The following is a 19,765-nucleotide window of genomic DNA, read 5'->3' on the forward strand; positions in this document are numbered from 1 at the left end:
GGAAAGTATTCAGACCCCTTGAGTTTTTCCACATTTTGTTACGTTACAGCCTTATTCTAAAATTGATTAAATCGTTTTTTCCCCTCATCAATCTACACACAATACCCATAATGACAAAGCAAAACTGTTTTTTAGAATTGTTCGCAAAAATTAATACAAAATTAAATACCATTTACATAAGTATTCAGACCCTTTACTCAGTACTTTGTTGAAGCACCTTTGGCAGCGATTACAGCCTCGAGTCTTCTTGGGTATGATGCTACAAGCTTAGCACACCTGTATTCGGGGAATTTCTCCCATTCTTCTCCCATTCTTCTCTGCAGATCCTCTTAAGGTCTGTCAGGTTGGATGAGGAGCGTCGCTGCACAGCTATTTTCAGGTCTCTCCAGAGATGTTTGATTGGATTTAAGTCCAGGCTCTGGCTGGGCCACTCAAGGACATTCAGAGACAGAGGCAGAAGCCACTCCTGCGTTGTCTTGGCTGTGTGCTGAGCGTTGTTGTCCTGTTCATCAAGGATCTCTCTGTACTTTTCTTCATTCATCTTTCTCTCGATCCTGACTAGTCTCCCAGTTCCTGCTGCTGAAAAACATCCCCACAGCATGATGCTGCCACCACCATGCTTCAACGTAGAGATGGTGCCAGGTTTCCTCCAGACGTGATGCTTGGCATCCAAGTTCAATCTTAGTTTCATCAGACCAGAGAATCTTGTTTCTCATGGTCTGAGAGTCCTTTAGGGGCCTTTTGGCAAACTCCAAGTGGGCTGTCATGTGCCTTTTACTGAGGAGTGGCTTCCGTCTGGCCCCTCTACCATAAAGGCCTGATTGGTGGAGTGCTGCAGAGATGGTTGTCCTTCTGGAAGGTTCTCCCATCTCCACAGAGGAACTCTGGGGCTCTGTCAGAGTGACCATCGGGTTCTTGGTCACCTCCCTGACCAAGGCCCTTCTCCCCTGATTGCTCAGTTTGGCTGGGTGGCCAGCTCTAGGAAGAGTCTTAGTGGTTCCAAACTTCTTCCATTTAAGAATGATGGAGGCTACTGTGTTCTATGGGACCTTCAATGGTGCAGAAATATTTTGGTACACTTCCCCAGCTCTGTGCCTCAACACAACCCTGTCTCGGAGCTCTACGGACAATTCCTTTGACCTCATGGCTTGCTTTTTGCTCTGACATGCACTGTCAACTATGGGACCTTATATAGACAGGTGTGTGCCTTTCTAAATCATGTCCAATCAACTGAATTTACCACAGGTGGACTCCAATCAAGTTGTAGAAACATCTTAAGTAAGGGCCGGCAGCTGGCCTAGAGGTTAAAGCGTTGGAATTCTAACCGAAAGGTTGCAAGATCGAATCCCCGAGCTGACAAGGTAAAAATCTGTCATTCTGCCCCTCAACAAGGCAATTGACACTGTTCCTAGGCCGTCATTGAAAATAAGAATTTGTTCTTAACTGATTTGCCTAGTTAAATAAAGGTAAAATAAAAATAAATAAAAAGGATGATCAGTGGAAACAGGATGCACCTGAGGACAATTTCAAGTCTCACAGCAAAGGGTCTGAATACTAATGTAAATGAAGTATTTCTGTTTTTTATCTATTTTAGAATAAGGCTGTAACTTATCAAAATGTGGAAAAAGTAAAGGGGTCTGAAAACTTTCCCGAATGCACTGTAGGGGTAAAAGGCCAATATCACCGATAGTAATAATAATTTTTGACATTTCTATAGCGCTTTTCATAATCCCCAAGCGCTTCAAAAGCAAAAAACAAACAAGCAATACATCATCATGAGTAGCCTAGCTATAGTTAGCTAGGTCAACCAATACATCATTATGAGTAGCCTAGCTATAGTTAGCTAGGTCAACCAATACATCATTATGAGTAGCCTAGCTATAGTTAGCTAGGTCAACCAATACATCATTATGAGTAGCCTAGCTATAGTTAGCTAGGTCAACCAATACATCATTATGAGTAGCCTAGCTATAGTTAGCTAGGTCAACCAATACATCATCATGAGTAGCCTAGCTGTAGTTAGCTTGGTTAACCAATACATCATCATGAGTAGCCTAGCTATACTTAGCTTGGGGTCTGAATACTTTCCGAATGCACTGTATATGATTATAATATAATACACACGGTCCAGTATAAAGGTGTTTATATCATGAGTCATGATATTGTAGTTTGAATATTATTTGTGGTTTCAGTTGCATATCTTCCACCTGTAAATGAGTCAGACAAAAACCACAATGTTGTTTTCAAGGTGAAGAGGCCAAGGCATTCTTTCAACTAGTCTGATCTGTAACTTAATCCACTTAAATATTTGTCTATTGAAAAGTATTTAGTGTTCTGTTCTGGTTCTACTGTGCATATGAAGAAGATGCCACGTCAAGTGTATATCAGGTTGGTTGATACTTTTGGACACATGGTACTGTAGTCGTAACTGTGTCATCAACACAACTTCTTGTTATCTGAGGGACATCCCTTTGTTTTACTTGTCTACAGTGTTGTGGTTAAGTATTGATACCCTAATTGTCAGTGTGTAACATCAGCTGTCGTTTTTGGTGAAGATAATTTGCTGGTTGACTAATGACTACCGTGTCTGTGTGTGAGCCTTGCTGTTCCTTTCTTTTCTGACTCGTTTTAATGTTGAAGGCCTGAAGAGATATTTGTTATTTTCTTTTATTTAACCCTTATTTTACCAGGTAAGTTGACTGAGAACAAATTCTCATTTACAGCAACGACCTGGGGAATAGTTACAGGGGAGAGGAGGGGGATGAATGAGCCAGTTGGAAACTGGGGATGATTAGATGGCCGTGATGGTATGAGGGACAGCTTGGGAATTTAGTTTGGGAAATAGATAGTCCTGAAGAGGTAATGGTTGACTTTTGGTGTGCTTGTCGTCCAGTTTGACTAATGTCCTGCTGGAGCAGATGAAATATCAATGTTTCAGACATACTGGTCCTATGTTCTATCAAGTTATATGTTTATATTACTACTAATGTGTTTTACAATTCATTGTTGTATAGATTTTTGTAGCACCGCTTGTAAAATGAATTTGGGTATCTAGATATGAAATGACTATCACATTGATCAAACCTAGTAACAATAGTACACGTATGAGTAGCTAATAAAATGAAATAAGTGTTATGATACCTTACTTTTGTCTTGGATCCTCTTGTGACTGCTTATCACTGACCTATTGCACTGATAGAACTACCCTATTGTACTGTATCACTATGAATATGAATAACCAATTTATGCACTGGTTCTGAGAGACATTTGTACATTGTTATTTTTGCATGTACAGTATGACCCCCACCCACCTCGCAGGCCATCTGGCCATCTGGGACGACAAGAAGGGCATAGAGACAAATGAACTCATGAGAACCACGACATGGGAGGGAACAGCTCATTCTGAGCCAAGGACATGACAGTATTTCTTGTCCAGCTGCAGAGCCACATCCTAAGGATGATATTTTAATAAGGTCAGGTAAATCCCCACTGGATGTGGTACTGGATGTATAATGATAAACTAGCTAATGCATTTATAGAGTCTGTGTTGTCTGTTTTTGAATGCGTATTGTTTCTTTCCAATGTTTGTAGAAGGTACCGGAACCTTCCAGTGGTAAGTATTTTGGAAATGACTCCGTATCTCTTTCTGGTCGCATGTGAAGCAGCACTGATATTAGTGGAGTGTTTATTATTCTAAAAATATTAAATGTAATTTAGCAGATGCTTTTATCTTAAGGTACTTGCAGTCATGCATGCATACATTTTATATACTGTTTGTCCCGGGAATCGAAACCACTATTCTGGCATTGCAAGTGCCATGTTCTACTGAGCTACAGAGGACAACGAGACAGATTTCACACCAGACAGATACAGATAGCTTTTGTTGGATCCTGTTTGTTTTCCTGCTCCCCTCAAAGGCAGTGTCATCACACTAGGCAGCGGTCACTGAGCCTCCATCTGTCCCAGGGAGCATTGAGCCAGGACCCCACTGAGTCACACACACCAAACAGAAACATGGTAAACAAAACCATTTATTGGCCTCTTTCACAGACACCTGGTTTGGATGTCTCCTTGCTACAGATTTGGTTGATTACCGTTGATTACCTTTGTTACAAAAACCCAAACTAAAACCCTGTCTTGGTGACAATATGGTGAGGTGTTTTGAACAGAAATGAACCATGCAACAAAGAGTGCCCCAACATCTGAAGAAAGCAAACAACTTTGACAGTAGCTTTTCAATTGTTTTGGTATGAAAACAATCAATCCTTAAATACATTTCTAAACGGGTTGAACAAGACACATTGAAGTGGTTTTCCTTAAGACAAAATCAGAATTGATTATTTAAAACAAATAAGAGATACAAACTACACACATTTATTTCAATAAATATATAAAAATATAGCTTTATATCAATATGATAAGACCTTAAGGACTTCTAAACCCTGTGAGAATACTAGATCTTGACATAGCAAAATCAAATCATGCTGACAGTGGAGGATGATGACCAAGGGGATCAGTGTTTGGGACAATCATTTGAATCATACACAAACATTCAATTCAGTATTACCACAAGCAAAGCTTTGTGGCACACAGGAAACAGCCTTCAATTCAATAGTGATGACTCTAGTTGCAGAGTTCCCTCCAACTTTGACTCTAATCATAGCATATCAAATTGAGGGTTCCAATTATTGTGGATTGCTTATAGCAGCTCTTTGACTGAACTGCTAGTGAATAGGCAGTAGATGAGCCTACATTCTGTAAGGGCTCTCCACACACATCTCAAAAAACAGACATTGCATTATCATTCAAGTACTGAACTGTCCACCATACATTACTGAAGTCATAGAGATGCAGCTACTGTACTATATAGTCATAAACGGACAAGTGGCTAGTAGTTATGTATAGTGCTCACGTTCTATTGAGAAACAACATGTAATGTCATTCAGTTTATCACTATTAACACACAAGTTATACATTATTGCCCGTGAGACAAAGTAAGGCAAAAACAATTAAGACAATAGAACATTTGTGTTTATCAACTATTGGAATGAGTGTCATTACAGCAGAACAAAACTGTAGCCTACAATTTGCATAATTTAGCTTTTTCTTAAACGATGCACTGCAACCATTCTGTACAACTACCCTACAGACATCTATGTGTACATGGCCTAAATATTGGTTTGTTGTGAAAACATGAGAAAAGAGGGTTCATCAAGGGTTCTTTGGGAAGGGTGATGGTTCTATGTGGAACCATAATGACTCATAGAACCCTTTGAGCCCTTCAATGGTTCTTTTAGAGATAATAAACATTTAGGGCCAGCGGCTCATTCGAATATTTTGGGGCCTGGTGGTCATTGTAGTTTATCTAATCTGTTGTGTTATGCCATTACATGTTATATATGACTATGGCCAGAAACAGTGTCTTGTGAAAGACTCCTGTGTGGCCTTGTGTCAACAGAACCTGTTGTCTAACTCAGTTGTTCTCAATTCTTTCCTCAGGCACCCCAGCAGTTCCAGAGCTAGCACACCTGATTCAACTTGTCAATTAACACAATAATAACACCTATGGAATTGTAACAATACGGCTAACCAGAATAAAAAACCCTGTATGGTTCTTCAAATAGATCTACAAAGAACTGTTTAGATTGAGAAAGGTTCTTTATAGAACCATTCTACATAAAGGTTATATGAAGAACCATTAAAAGGGTTCTATATAGCCCCAAAAAGGGTTGTTACCATTGCGGAACCTTTTTCTTTGGTGCTATATAACATGTTTTAATGGTTATTTATAGAACCTTACGAAATGATTCTTTATAGCACCATACAGGTTCCATTTAGAATTGAAAAAAAGTTATATATAGCACCAAAAAACAGGATCTGCTATGGTAACAAGCCAAATGCCCCTTATTTGGCACTATGTAGAGCCATTTATGACATCAGAAGTCAATCAGATGTCGATGTTTAAGGTCTACCGAGGGTCTAGGTAGGCTATTGTAATTATAATCAAGTAGTGTTGCGCATGTCGAATGCAAGGGGTTTCCCACTTTAAACATTTAGAGTGGCCCGTCACACAGGGAATATATGAAACTGTCTGGGTGCGTTCATTTGGAAAAACTTGGCTGACACTATTTTGCTGCTTTTGTCTTGAATTAAAAAAGCACACAAATGAGGCTTATTCTCCACTCCTACAGTATTAGCTACATATCTCGCATTACCAGGCATATGTGTGCGTTATCGAGTGGGCGATGGCTCACGTTTCGTTGTCCATGGTGCTGAAACGGCTTTGCGGATAACGCTGAGCTACATAGAATTGTCCACTCATTCCAGAATTTCCCCCTCGCAATAAACCATGCGTAAATCACAAATTGGCTCACTTTTACTTGCCCCACTATATGACAGACTGAATGGACAGTTTAAACATATTGAAGGTGTAGAGACGCGGTAAGTCAGTACCACGTATCGGCATCATTCTGATGAACATTCAACAACCTTTGATACACATTATTCCCAATGAATTGAATCAGTACGGGGACATTAGGAGTAGTTTCCTTAGCCCTACTGTACTGACACAGAACAGGCATTTGCTTATTGAGTTAGGGGCTACTTGGAATGCTTTATGAGCAACACCGAGTCACTGCACATGACATGTACAGATGCATCAACTATAATCTAAAGGTTGTAATATGAAGACTCTCTCGTACAGTGAAGGCTACTACCTCCATATAAACGCATCAATACTGCACGGGTAGCTCTGGGACAATACACTTCCTTTAGAGAAATTGAACGGCTTTATTTTGAGAGCCGACATCCTAATGCTATGCTCAGTAAAATATACAAGAGGACATCAGACGTACAGTAGTTATTCAATACACATGAAATGCAAAACAAAACACCCACAAATCTTTTCGGATTAGTCATTAAGATTGTGATGTGCTTGTAACTACTTGATTAGAGGCTATAGGCTAACATACAACAGTTGCCTAGACAACACTTGGTGTCCTTGGTCGCAGAGGGAAGTTGGAAGATGCACATCCACAACAACAAGCCAGTCTCATAGATTTCTGTATCTCGGGATTTCTGAAAGCATAAATGATGGGGTTTATCATAGAGTGACAAATGGCCGGGAGAGCGGTGACGTAGGTATAGATGGGGGGGTATCTGATGTCCGCCACCAGAGAGTACATGGCGAAGGGGATCCAGCACAATGCAAAGGTGCCAAGGATAATGGAGAGGGTGGAGACCCCTTTAGAGGTGGAGGAGGAGTGGGAGGTAGTCATGAACTGGTGCTGCACGGCGATTTGCTGCGCGTGACGAAAAGCAATCTTGCAAATCTGGAGGTAGAGTTGCAAAATGAGTGCGAATACAAACAGAAGAGTCACCGCCAGTGCTGCAGCGTGATTTTTATCAATGGGAGCGCAAATACTGCAAGTCGTCTCATCCTTAAGGCAGTTCCAACCCATGATCGGTAACGCGCCCAGAGTGATGCTAGTCACCCAAATGAGCACCAGTGTGACGATGGTAAAAATCACTGTTCTTTCCGTGTGGTAAGTCAGTGCGTTGTAGAGGGAGAGGTATCTATCCACAGTGATTGCCAGGATATTGAGAACGGAGGCCGAAAAGGCAGTGATGAGCAGTCCAGCTGATAGCAGCGTCGCGAATCCCGTATCAAATATGTAGGTGATGGTGAAATTCACTATCAAACCCAGCCCTGCCAGCAGGTCCGCAAAAGCCAGGCTCCCTATCAACACGAACATGGGCGCTTTCAGGGTGGGCGTGTAAATAATTAAGGCAATCACGATTGCATTTTCACAGGACATTAGGGTCCCTGTGACACACAATACTATATCCCAGGGATTCACGCTGACAGCCACCGGCTCCAGCTCAAATGTTGGAGGTGGCGTGGAATTCCCTCCTTCTTGAACAATCCAGATCGGGGAAGAGGTGTTTTGGAATTGGTTACTCATAGCTGCGGCAGAGAGTGAATCATCACTGAGAATGACAGAGAAGGGGAGGGGGCGCAGATAGACAATTTCAGAGTGATCACCGTGGGAAATGTACAGTGTAAAGACACTTGTGTTCAAGAGTGTATCTTACATATTTCCAAATAAAACATTTGTCTCATTAGACAGATGCACGCCAAATTGTGGAGTGAATGCGTGGCCAAAATGCCGCCTTTTATGCATAAAGCATATTAGCGGAGTATCACCAATTAGTCAAATTATAACCGTTAAACTGTGCTGTTAGTGTACATATCATTTCCTCCGTTGACTCCCAATACATACAACAAAGAGTTAAATTCAAATGAGAGCCCCTCTGTCGGGACTACTGACATCAAGGATTGGCTGTTTGAGCAGGAATTTATAGAAAGGGTAAAAATGGAAATGAATGGCTTGTCTTTGATCTAATTTTAGATCCATGTCATTTCGATTAGTATTAGCATGCACAAACATTAGATATGGGTTGTTTCACTCAGGGCAAGTTTATATTATTAATCCACACATGTATTCTTACCCTCTCGCGTGATTATAAAGGACTTCTAAGGTCAAAAACCAAATGATGTCATTTCTGTGAGAAAAGGGTTCTCTCTTGTCTATCAGTTAAACACGGACATAATATATAGATATATAGGCTGATCACTAACCAGTGCATCCGTGCGTGTCACTATGCCTCAGTCAAGTGATGTTGAGATGGCTTGTTGAGGTCTGCCCATACGCATTCCTTGACAGCTGTTCACAGGGAAGATGGAGACATTGGGCGCGCGGGTGAAGACTATAACCGTTAACTGCCGGCACCGATGTATAATATAAACCCTCTGTTCTCTTTTACCGTTATTGTAACAAATCTTTTCTGATTCGATTTCTCACAGGAGGACGTTAAGACTTGGCTGACACACCGCTAATGATGTTGGCAATTCGCTGGCATTGACTCTTGCTTGTTACTATCCTATTGGTCCTGTGGATGATTCTCCAACTGACGTCAAGTGCTCCCACTCCATTCTTCATTCGATGTGTGATTCAGAGCTTGTGGAAGAGGGTGACACAGCACAGAACTTCAGAAGTAAATACTCAATGCTATTAGCTGTTTCGGGTTTATTTATTTGATGTACTTTTTTAAGCTAAGGCCTGGTATTTTTTTCCAACTACATTTTAATATATTCACACAAGGATCCTAAGAGTTAGCTTGCATCTTGTTGACCTCCGTTGATGAGAATGGTTCCAGCATCTGATTCAGTTTCCAGCATCTGATCAGCATCTGATTCAGTTTATTTGAAGTTCAAAGCACATTCCTCCCTTGACAAAGTGATACCAGTATGAGTAGTGACCAGTGTTATCCTGGAACCTGCAGGTGGCAGTATATCACATGACACTGGTGAGTAGAGTAGCTGGTTAAAAAAGACTCAAACTAGCTGATATGCCTGTCAAAAACAAAAGGGAATTTTTACTAACCCTCCCTCCATATATCCCCATGATCACTGGAAGAAGTCTGATCAACTTCAGGAATCACCTTCTAGTACTAGTTACACTACATAGAGGAAGGTGTGTGAGCATGGTCTGCCAATAAGGAAGCAAGGGGTGTGGAAATAGTGGTGTTGTTCTCACCCTTCACTAAACACTTGACCCGGATGGAAGCCGCCCCAGCCCTAATCACTCCCCTCTCATGTTTCCTGTCACAATGCCTGGTACACAGCCACTTCCTTTGTTAAAAGGGAGGGTCTGGTTTAGAAGTTACATTTGAGGAACATTGGGTCAAATTGGGACGTGGGTGACAAGAGTGAGGGTTAGAGAGACAACTCACCATCTCATTGAGCAGCTTGGAGGAGGCTGGTTTTTATCAGGTAAATTGGACAATTCCCAAATTATTATTATTATTATTATGAATCCGGTAAATTGTACAATTCATGACCTCCTTCCTTGCAGGTAAAGAGGTATGTGATTTGATTTGTATATGTAGGTCTTGGGCTATCAGGTTTAAAAGGTTCTGTGGATAACATTAGTATGGAATGGTGAATTAATGACCAATGAATAAACTCAGTTTTGAGCTCTTTACGATCGATCGACTAAGGGCCACTAATGTGGCATGAAGATGACATGTAACAAGTTAAGTAACTAGCAGTTTCAAAAGTACAATGATTCCTTTGCTACCTTTACTTTTCGTTAAGTAATGCAGTAAATCAATAAATATAAAGATCAAATGTATTAGGTCATGTCTGCATGGTATTAGAAAGAATTTCAATTAGCATGCATCCTCTGAGTTTACTCTGGGGAAAGAAGCCAAGCATGCTTGGATAAACCACAGGCTTTTATTCTGAAGGGTTCACATTGACTCTGAAACAATTGGCACAGCAAAGCCGTCTTGGTACAGTTCAAGTACTGTCTGTTGTATTTAATTCACCTGCATAAGTCATACAGACCAGTAGTCCCACCAAGGTGATGAAGGCCTACATGTAACAATGCTCTATTCAGATGTGACCACACAGCAGTCTGTCTATGGCAACATACGTTTTGAACTGTTGCAGTTAGCAGAAAAACTCAGGTTACATAAAGGGATGGGGGGTATCTGATGTCCTCCACCAGAGAGTACATGGCGAAGGGGATCCAGCACAATGCAAAGGTGCCAAGGATAATGGAGAGGGTGGAGACCCCTTTAGAGGTGGAGGAGGAGTGGGAGGTAGTCATGAACTGGTGCTGCACGGTGATTTGCTGTGCGTGATGATAAGCAATCTTGCACATCTGGAGGTGGAGTTGCAATTCTTTTTTGTTTCTATCCCCATCATGTGCCAACGATGTTTCCCAGAAGCTGTGAAACATTGGTCAATAGCTCTGTCTCAATATCTCTTTCTCAGCTCTGTCATCTTTCGTCTCAGTTGTTACTGTCAACATCTGCTACACCGTGCATTAGTCATTTTGTTTAGACTGTATGGCTTGATGCTTTTTGATAGTTAAAAATCCTGGAAATAACATAGACATGATATATCTTTCTGAAGCCTCTAAAGGGATGTTCCTGAGCGAGCAGCTGGCATGATCTTGTGAACACACCCATTGAGATGAACAACATTGAGGTGATTGTAAGACATTTACTCAGTGTCTCAAGCCTTCATGCTTTTATTTACATAAAAGTTGATGAAGTTGAACACGTCCATGTGGAAAAGTCAATGTAGCAAAACAGCTGTGAATGACTTGGTTGTAAAGTAGAACTGGATATACAGTATCTATGCTCCTCAATGGAAACCATCTAAGGCATGCCAGGAATATCAAGTCAGCTCTTGTCATGATGCAGCTGTTGAGGCAATGGAACTATTTTGATGTTCCAGCCTCTGAAACTATTCAATACCCTCCTTGTCCCTTAGAGGCAAATATGCTCCACACACCATCAAAAAACTATTTTGATGTCCATCCTCTGTTCTCCTCTCTCTGTCTTTTTACTTCTCCCTCTCTCGCTCTCTCTCTCTCTCCCTCCCCTTTCTCTCTCTCTCCCCTCTCCCCTTTCTCTCTCTCTCCCCTCTCCCTCCTATCTCTCCCCCTCTCCCTCCTCTCTCTCCCCCCTCTCTCCCTCCCTCTCTCAGCATCCAACGAACTCAGAGCAAGTAGCAGCCCACTTCCAATTGTCATGGCAACAGCATGTGAATGTATTGGGCTGTAGGAGCAGGCTGTAGGAGCAGGCTGTAGCGTAGATGTAGGAGTGCTGCATTGGAAGCCACAGCTCTATCTCCTGAGCCAGCTGTGAGGTAGGAGGGGGGACACAGGGCTTTGGAGGGATTTATGGACACATTCATCAGGCTCTGTTTTACAGGAAGGTTGAGATGACATTGATGTCTCTTCATTCTGTCATGTACTCATTTTGACTTCATGTATGTAGACATGCAAACAGTGTTGTGTGGTTTATGTGAAAGATTTGCATTTTTATTGTTCCAATTAGCATCTATTTATTCAAGGAAGTCGAGGGTCTCTGTCGCTCTACGGTGTTTACACGTCTCTCTGGCGTTCTATCTCTGTCTATCTCTCTCTCTCTCTCTATATATATATATATATATATCTGTCTCTCTCTCTCTCTTTCTATCTGTCTCATTCTAGCCATCTATCTGACAAGGTAGACCATGGACATGACTATGTCAGAAAGCCCTCTATTTTTAAGCATTGTTGTTATTGTCTGTGTGTGTGTCTGTGTTTGTGCGTTGTGAGAGGGTGTGTGCCTGCATGCATATGTGGGTGCGTGCAAGCGTGTGTATACATGTGTGCATGCAAGTGTGTGTGTGTGTGTGTGGTCTTTTTGCATGTGTGTGTGGGTATGTATGTGTGTGGTATTTGTATGTGTGTGTGGTCTTTGTGTGTGTGTAAGTATATAAAATCTGTTTTGTTAAAGGAAAGGGAATAGGAGTGATCATATGTTCATTCAGGGAACCATTCCCAAAGGCTATGGTGTTTGTTATGCCGATGAATGCAGAGAGAACTCTCCTGTGACTGTCAGTAGTGGAGGGTGCAGCAGATCTAAATGCCCTACTTGACCCATGCTAAAACACAGTCTTTGACGACATTATAACCAACACACCATTTAGAGGAAAGAAAGAGTTAGAGATCTTCCTCTTTAAGGCAGAAGACATTGCTCAGAGAGTTGTCCAGAGAGAAAGCAGGCGATAGAGCGGAAAGGAAGATGAAAAGAATAGATGAACTTCATAACAGCTACAGGTTTAGTCCAGCGATGAAAGAGGGAGGATTTCATGATCAGCTGTATGCAACAGTCTGTACCCCACTAATTATCCCAATAGTACATGCCCTCTCCAACAACGACAGAGGAGCATTTTCCCAAGAAACAGCATTGACCGTCTTCCTTGGCTAATTTAATTCACACTCTGACTGTGCTGAGACTTAAGCAAGTCTTCCATCATTGGATGTGTAGATCATTCATCATACTATCCCTGAAACAAACATTTTGCATTTATCATATCTTTATTCCTGTTCAATACATGACTGCATGGTCCTCTTAATTAACAATTTTTTTGTCAATCTAACACAGTCAAAATGTTAATTTTTTTTCACAAACACACAATCTTTCCATTTTATTAACAGCCATGAATTTTTTTAGGTATGATTACTGGAATAGCTTTTCCAATCTGTCAGTTATTCTTCAATAGTTTGCTCATCCCATCCAGTGTAGATGGTGTCGAACCAGGCATCATGCAGTATAGATCTAATCTGGGGTTCAAATGATTGTTTTTGTGATCTGACTATAGATGACCAGGTAGCAGTTGCCATGGTAAACACCCACTCTTCATTTATCAAGCACAAGACCAAGAGATAGGCAGAGATATTTTCTGACTTCCTTCCTTCTCTCCAGCCACATCTCTCTCACCCTCTCCCACTCACACGCTCCTTTTCTCCTTATATACAGTATCCTCATACTCAAAGGACTATGGTTATATTAAAAAGGGAAATGAATAAAAGACAGAATAGCATATATTGTTTTATTTCTGAAACCAAGATGAACACCCCACTGTGCTGTCACTCACACAACTTGTTTCTTCGATCTTCTCGTCCCTTAGGTAACATCCAGATGAAGGAATTGTGAAACTCTGTTCTCTAAAGAGGACTCATCTCTGCTCAGCCAAACAGCCTGTGATCTACCTGATGTCTCAGGCCTGTCTCTGATGTCATGGAGAACAGGGCCCTGATGTGTACCAGTCAGGCCTGGAAGGGGCCCAAAGGGTCCACCTTCTCCCCCAACTGGGACAACACATCATACCATCCAAACATCATGATGTCCCCTTGTCCTGACGTGGTGAAGTCCCCATGCCAGCATGCTGCCAAGATATGCCACCCCCCAGAAGCCTCTGTGACCTCCCAGTTCCAGCAGGTTGGCCCCTATGCCTCCACTGGATTGTCTGCCATGGCTAACACTGCCAGTAGAAGGGGTGAAAGGGAGTGTTATATAGTCAATCCCATTCAAAATGAGGAGACAGTCCTGCCAGTACACAACCCTGAGTTTCGCGGACGCTCCTTCTCTGCAACCACTGCCTCAAACTCAATTACTTCCAGAAGCAGATGTGACAGCTACGTCCACCTATGCCCTGACAACAGCTCAGAGGACATTAGTAGAGGCGACAGCTCCCCGTTGAGCCCAGACGTCTCCCCTGATCACGGTGGTCCACGGTCGCGGTCCCACAGCATCATCCTGAGGAAGACGAAGAGGAGGCCGGCGCCGCCAACCCGTAGCGTGTCCCTGAGGAGAGACTCCGCCCACCAGCTCAGAGACAACAGGACCAAGAGCCTCTACATGGACAGAGACAAAGCTACCCAAGACTCCTTCTTGCCTGACCTCATCCTCATCTCCACACCCAGGACAGAGGAGGAGCTGGGCCTGGAGCAGTCCCCTGCTCAGCCTGTACAGGCTCTGGTTGGGCCACCAGTCACCAACAATGGGCAGCTACGTGAAGTAAGATCTACTGACCCCTGCTCTTCCATGTCAAGCTCAGGTCCTGCTATGGGTATTACTGGAAATGAGCACAAAAAAGCCCCCAGCTGGTCAGAATCGGTCAGACCCTCTCCACCCTTGCGACACCCTCCATCTCTAACTTGTAAACAGTCCCCCTTACAACCACCTGCCCCAGTCTCCCCCTCCAATGGCCAGTCCAGCTCTCAGTGTGAGACTTCCCCCACTCCTATCCTCACGTCTGTCATCACTGGACCTTCCCCCCTGGGCTGCAGGATGCGCCCCAAGTCCTCCACCTCACCCACCTCCCCCAGAGCCAGCAACAGCAGGCTGCGGCTGTCCCTGGAGTTGCCAGGGATTGTCCCTCTCCCAGACCCGACGTCGGTCAAATCTAAAGCCACGCGGCGTCACTCCGAGTCCTCTAGCACTACCAAACCCAGACAGAGGCTGAGCTCCAGCATGATGGTGATGCCTGTGGTGACCCAGGAGGATCTCAGCAATGTGCGTTTACGTTCCGTCAGCAGCTCAGATTCTGACAAAGGCCTGGAGGGCTCACCTGAAGTCATCAGGGAAGAGGAGCTGGAACAGGAGCTGGTGAGCTGCCCACTGGTCCACCACAGTCCTAAAGCTAAACCACTTGTTGCTACTAAGCCACCTGCACACAAATGGCCACCGATACATATGGCAAAGTCCTCCTCAGGCTCTACACAGTTCTCAGAGACCCTTACAGCCTCACCAAGAGAGAGCCAAGGGGACATGTTTATGGTGGAAAGAAGAGCGAAGCCTAAGAGGTCGCACCAGCCTCCTCCTCGTGTTGTCAGTGATGGGGTTATGGTTGAGAGGCAGCAAGCTGTACACAGGCAACAGTATGATGTGACTGACTCACACCCACCACCCGCCTCCTGCCATTCAGAGACCAGGAACGTGAGAAGGACCTCTCCCACCAGCACCACATCTCTTCAAGCTGAACTAGATAGGAAGAAGAAGTTGGTTCCCCCTCCAGTCGCAAAGAAACCTGATGTCCTCTTCATGCCCTCCATCAGCTCACTGGGACAGGAGAGCACCAGGAGCCATGTCTGGTCTGGGCTCAGTGGTGCTTACCAGGCTCCTGCCAGTGCATACCAGCCTCCTACCACTGGTTACCAGGCTCCTGCCAGTGCATACCAGCCTCCTACCACTGGTTACCAGGCTCCTGCCAGTGCATACCAGCCTCCTACCACTGGTTACCAGGTTACTGCCAGTGCATACCAGCCTCCTACCACTGGTTACCAGGCTCCTGCCAGTGCATACCAGCCTCCTACCACTGGTTACCAGGTTACTGCCAGTGCATACCAGCCTCCTACCACTGCTTACCAGGCTCCTGCCAGTGCATACCAGCCTCCTACCACTGGTTATCAGGCTCCTGCCAGTGGTTATCAGTTTCCTGCCAGTGTTTACAGAGACAGAGACTTTACTGGACAAGATTGCAACCATAACAGGATAAGAGATGGTATTCTTCAATTTTATATGAAGAACTCACTCACACTGTTTTGAACACTATCGTCTGTAACATCTGTAACATTCTTTACTGTATGTTGTTATTATTGAATCAATATGTACGCATAATATGTAGATGGCGCGAGTTAGCTCTTGAACTAAAGTATTTTCATCCCAAATGGAAATTATAGTGTTATATATTTTTCCAACAGGATTTTTCCTAGATGAAAACAGTGAAGAGAGGAGGGCAATGCCCCAGATGAGAACACTGTGCTTCGGGGAGCAGGAGGAGGAAGAGTTAGACCACAACTCCTCACAGCCAACTACTGAGGACCTATTCACCATCATACACAGGTAATGGGACTTACTTTCCCACAAAATAGAATAGTAAGCAACACACAAAACAACTACCAGTGCTACATAGGTAAACTACATATAAAGAGACGGGCCCTGTCCACTTTCATGCACACTAAATTGGTTAAATAATTCCATCCAACAAATAAACAAGCATTAACACACGTTCCAAAAAAGTATACTGTCAGAATTATTTCATCTTTTAGTTGTTTCTCAAAGGTTTTTTCTTCATAACAAGTGTATTATAACAAGTGTATTATATTGGTCTACTTTCTGGACTGTTTTTTTAAAGGTCAAAGAAGAAACTCCTGGGTCGTAAAGAAACAGCTGACAGCACGGGGAGCAGGCAGGGTTATGGATCCCCCATTAAAGGCACCCAGAGGGTTGTCCAGAAGTCAAGCTCCAAAAATGACAACTTCATGGCTTTTCTGCAGAGGAGGAGGAGCAATAAACCCAGCTCTGGGGAGAGACTGTCAGCCTCTGAACTACTGAAGAATACTAAACCATTGCCCGGCCAACCGTAGAGCATCAAACAACTCCAATGTTTATGTTTCTCAATGTGTAACAAACACTTTTCACTCAATATGGAGCATGCGAGTATTGTGGACAATCAGGGACAGAAGGAAAAGGCTACTGTTTATATTGCTTTACGTGCTAGAGTACACCGACAACTTGTTTCTGTGACGGCAATACAGTGTATAGAGGTCATGTCTAACTGGAAATATGACAGTGTTGGCCAGCTGTGTTTTGCTTATGAGCTGAGACAATCTATCATGTCAATACATCTTTCTTGCCTTGACTTGTGATGCGTACAACATTTGTTTTTGAGCTGCCAACATTTGTGCTTTTGGTCATGTATTGCTCAGAAATTAAACAGAGCTGCTTGTGTCTCTGTGACAGATCATTAGTATGCGTCTGCTCTAACCCACTGCTGCCCAAACCTTATTCACTCTGACAAAGTAACGGGGAAGCATGATTGCTGTTTTATTGACTGGTTGTTCGTCTTATGCAAGTTCCTCCAGTGTCATGTATGTTCAAAAAACAATGTTTTCCCCTGAAACAATTCCCTATCACAACTACATTGCATTCAAAATTGGTACCTTACTTACTGTCCCAGGTTTGTGAAAGATCAGTTCTTATACACTTAAGTGGGGGGGGGGGGTCGTTAAACATTTAAGCCAAACATGGGGACTCTGAGCAATAGGGGTGTCACTGAGAGTGTTGGAGATGGATAGAAGGGATTTATTATAATCCACAGGTCATCTGCCCTAGGTCTGTAATGCATCACTCCTTCTGATACTATGCCTGAGTGGATTACTAGTGTTCACTACTTCACTCTCACTACTAAGGTCCACTCTGAATTTCACTTTCAACGTGGTTTTCCAGTTCAGTGTTACGGAATGTCTCATAGGGGGAACATCACTGGATTTAAGAGACCTTAGTGTTGTACTAAAATGGTAAGGATGATGATGCACCTGCCAAATGCAAGTTTGTATAACAATATCGGCTAGCTGCTATCATTATATTGTGGGATAGAAGGGCTACTTTCTTTATGGAATTAATGTTCAAATGCGTTTATCTTAAAAATCAATGAATGATATTTAAATGTATTGGGAAAGTAATAGTATTACTATTAGTAGTAGTATTAGCAGTAGTAGTAGTAGCAGTAGCAACAGTAGTAGCATTAGTAATAGTAGTAGTAGTAGTAATCGTAGTATCAGTAGTAATAGCAGTAGTAGTAGTAGTATTAATAGCAGTAGTAGTATTAGTAGTATTAGCAGTAGTAGTATTAGTGAAGGTAGTGGTAGTAACTATATACGATAAGGTAAGATATACTTTATTAGTCCATTCGAGATGGGAATTTTGTCTTCACACATACACACACACATATACACACACATATACACATATATACACACACATATTCACATACATACACACACATATACACACACACAGACACATATATATATATACACACACATACACATATATACACACACACACATATACACACACATATACACACACATATACACATATATACACACTCATCTACACACACATATAAACACACATTTACACACACACACATATACACGCACATATATACACACACATATACACACACACACACACACATATATACACGCGTATATACACACATACGTACACACACACACACACACACACACACACACACACACCTATGCACACACACATATACACACACATATATACACACGCGTATATACACACACACGTATGCGCACACCTATACACACACACATATACACACACACATATACTGTACACACACACATACACTACCGTTCAAAAGTTTGGGGTCACTTAGAAATGTCCTTGTTTTTGAAAGAAAAGCACATTTTATGTCCATTAAAATAACATCAAATTGATCAGAAATACAGTGTAGACATTGTTAATGTTGTAAATGACTAGAAACGGCAGATTGGAAACTGGAAACGGCAGATTTTTATGGAATATCTACATAGGCGTACAGAGGCCCATTATCAGCAACCATCACTCCTGTGTTCCAATTTTTTGATTTTTTTATTTCACTTTTATTTATTTATTTCACCAGGTAGGCCAGTTGAGAACAAGTTCTCATTTACATCTGCGACCTGGCCAAGATAAAGCAAAGCAGTGCGACACAAACAACAACACAGAGTTACACATGGAATAAACAAATGTACAGTCAATAACACAATAGACAAAAGTCTATATACAGTGTGTGCAAATGGCGTGAGGAGGTAAGGCAATAAATAGGCCACAGTAGCGAAGTAAATGGCACGTTGTGTTAGCTAATCCAAGTTTATAATTTTAAAGGCAAATTGATAATTAGAAAACCCTTTTGCAATTATGTTAGCACAGCTGAAAACTGTTATTCTGATTATTAAAGAAGCAATAAAACTGGCCTTCTTTAGACTAGTTGAGTATCTGGAGCATCAACATTTGTGGGTTCGATTTCAGGCTCAAAATGGCAAGAAACAAATAACTTTCTTCTGAAACTCGTCAGTCTATTCTTATTCTGAGAAATTAAGGCTATTCCATGCGATAAATTGCCAAGAAACTGATCTCATACAACGCTGTGTACTACTCCCTTCACAGAACAGAGCAAACTGGGTCTAACCAGAATAGAAAGAGGAGTGGGAGGCCCCGGTGCACAACTGAGCAAGAGGACAAGTACATTAGAGTGTCTAGTTTGAGAAACAGACACCTCACAAGTCCTGAACTGGCAGCTTCATTAAATAGTACCCGCAAAACACCAGTCTCAACGTCAACAGTGAAGAGGAGACTCCGGGATGCTGGCCTTCTAGGCAGAGTTGCAAAGAAAAAGCCATATCTCAGGCTGGCCAATAAAAAGAAAAGATGGGCAAAAGAACACAGACACTGGACAGAGGAACAGACACTGAACAGCATCCCGGAGTCGCCTCTTCACTGTTGACGTTGAGACTGGTGATTTGCGGGATACATACTGTATGTACACACA

General features: G+C 42.5%; 2 protein-coding genes across 5 annotated transcripts; one reads left to right on the top strand and one right to left on the bottom strand.

Annotated features, from left to right (window-relative positions):
* Nucleotides 1-4,101: 4,101 nt before the first annotated feature.
* Nucleotides 4,102-7,991, bottom strand: LOC106563678 (G-protein coupled receptor 12). The gene has a single exon (XM_014129468.3). The coding sequence runs from the start codon at nt 7,962-7,964 to the stop codon at nt 6,981-6,983; it is 984 nt and encodes a 327-aa protein (XP_013984943.2). The 5' UTR covers nt 7,965-7,991; the 3' UTR covers nt 4,102-6,980.
* A 1,716-nt stretch (nt 7,992-9,707) lies between these two features.
* On the top strand, nt 9,708-17,142 carry LOC106563676 (NHS-like protein 2). Of its 4 annotated transcripts, XM_014129462.3 has the most exons (6): nt 9,723-9,835; nt 10,985-11,059; nt 11,564-11,725; nt 13,538-15,913; nt 16,113-16,254; nt 16,547-17,142. In XM_014129462.3, exons 4-6 carry the CDS (start codon nt 13,648-13,650, stop codon nt 16,776-16,778), a joined length of 2,640 nt encoding a protein of 879 aa, XP_013984937.2. In that variant the 5' UTR covers nt 9,723-9,835; nt 10,985-11,059; nt 11,564-11,725; nt 13,538-13,647; the 3' UTR covers nt 16,779-17,142. The 4 variants fall into 4 exon arrangements, with proteins under 4 accessions (XP_013984940.2, XP_013984941.2, XP_013984937.2 ...); XM_014129466.3 differs by lacking the exon at nt 10,985-11,059 and having other exon boundaries at nt 9,714-9,835; XM_014129464.3 differs by lacking the exon at nt 11,564-11,725.
* Nucleotides 17,143-19,765: the final 2,623 nt, after the last annotated feature.

Source organism: Salmo salar, chromosome 11 (genome assembly GCF_965601325.2).
Source record: "Salmo salar chromosome 11, fSalSal1, whole genome shotgun sequence".
NCBI lineage: Eukaryota > Metazoa > Chordata > Actinopteri > Salmoniformes > Salmonidae > Salmo > Salmo salar.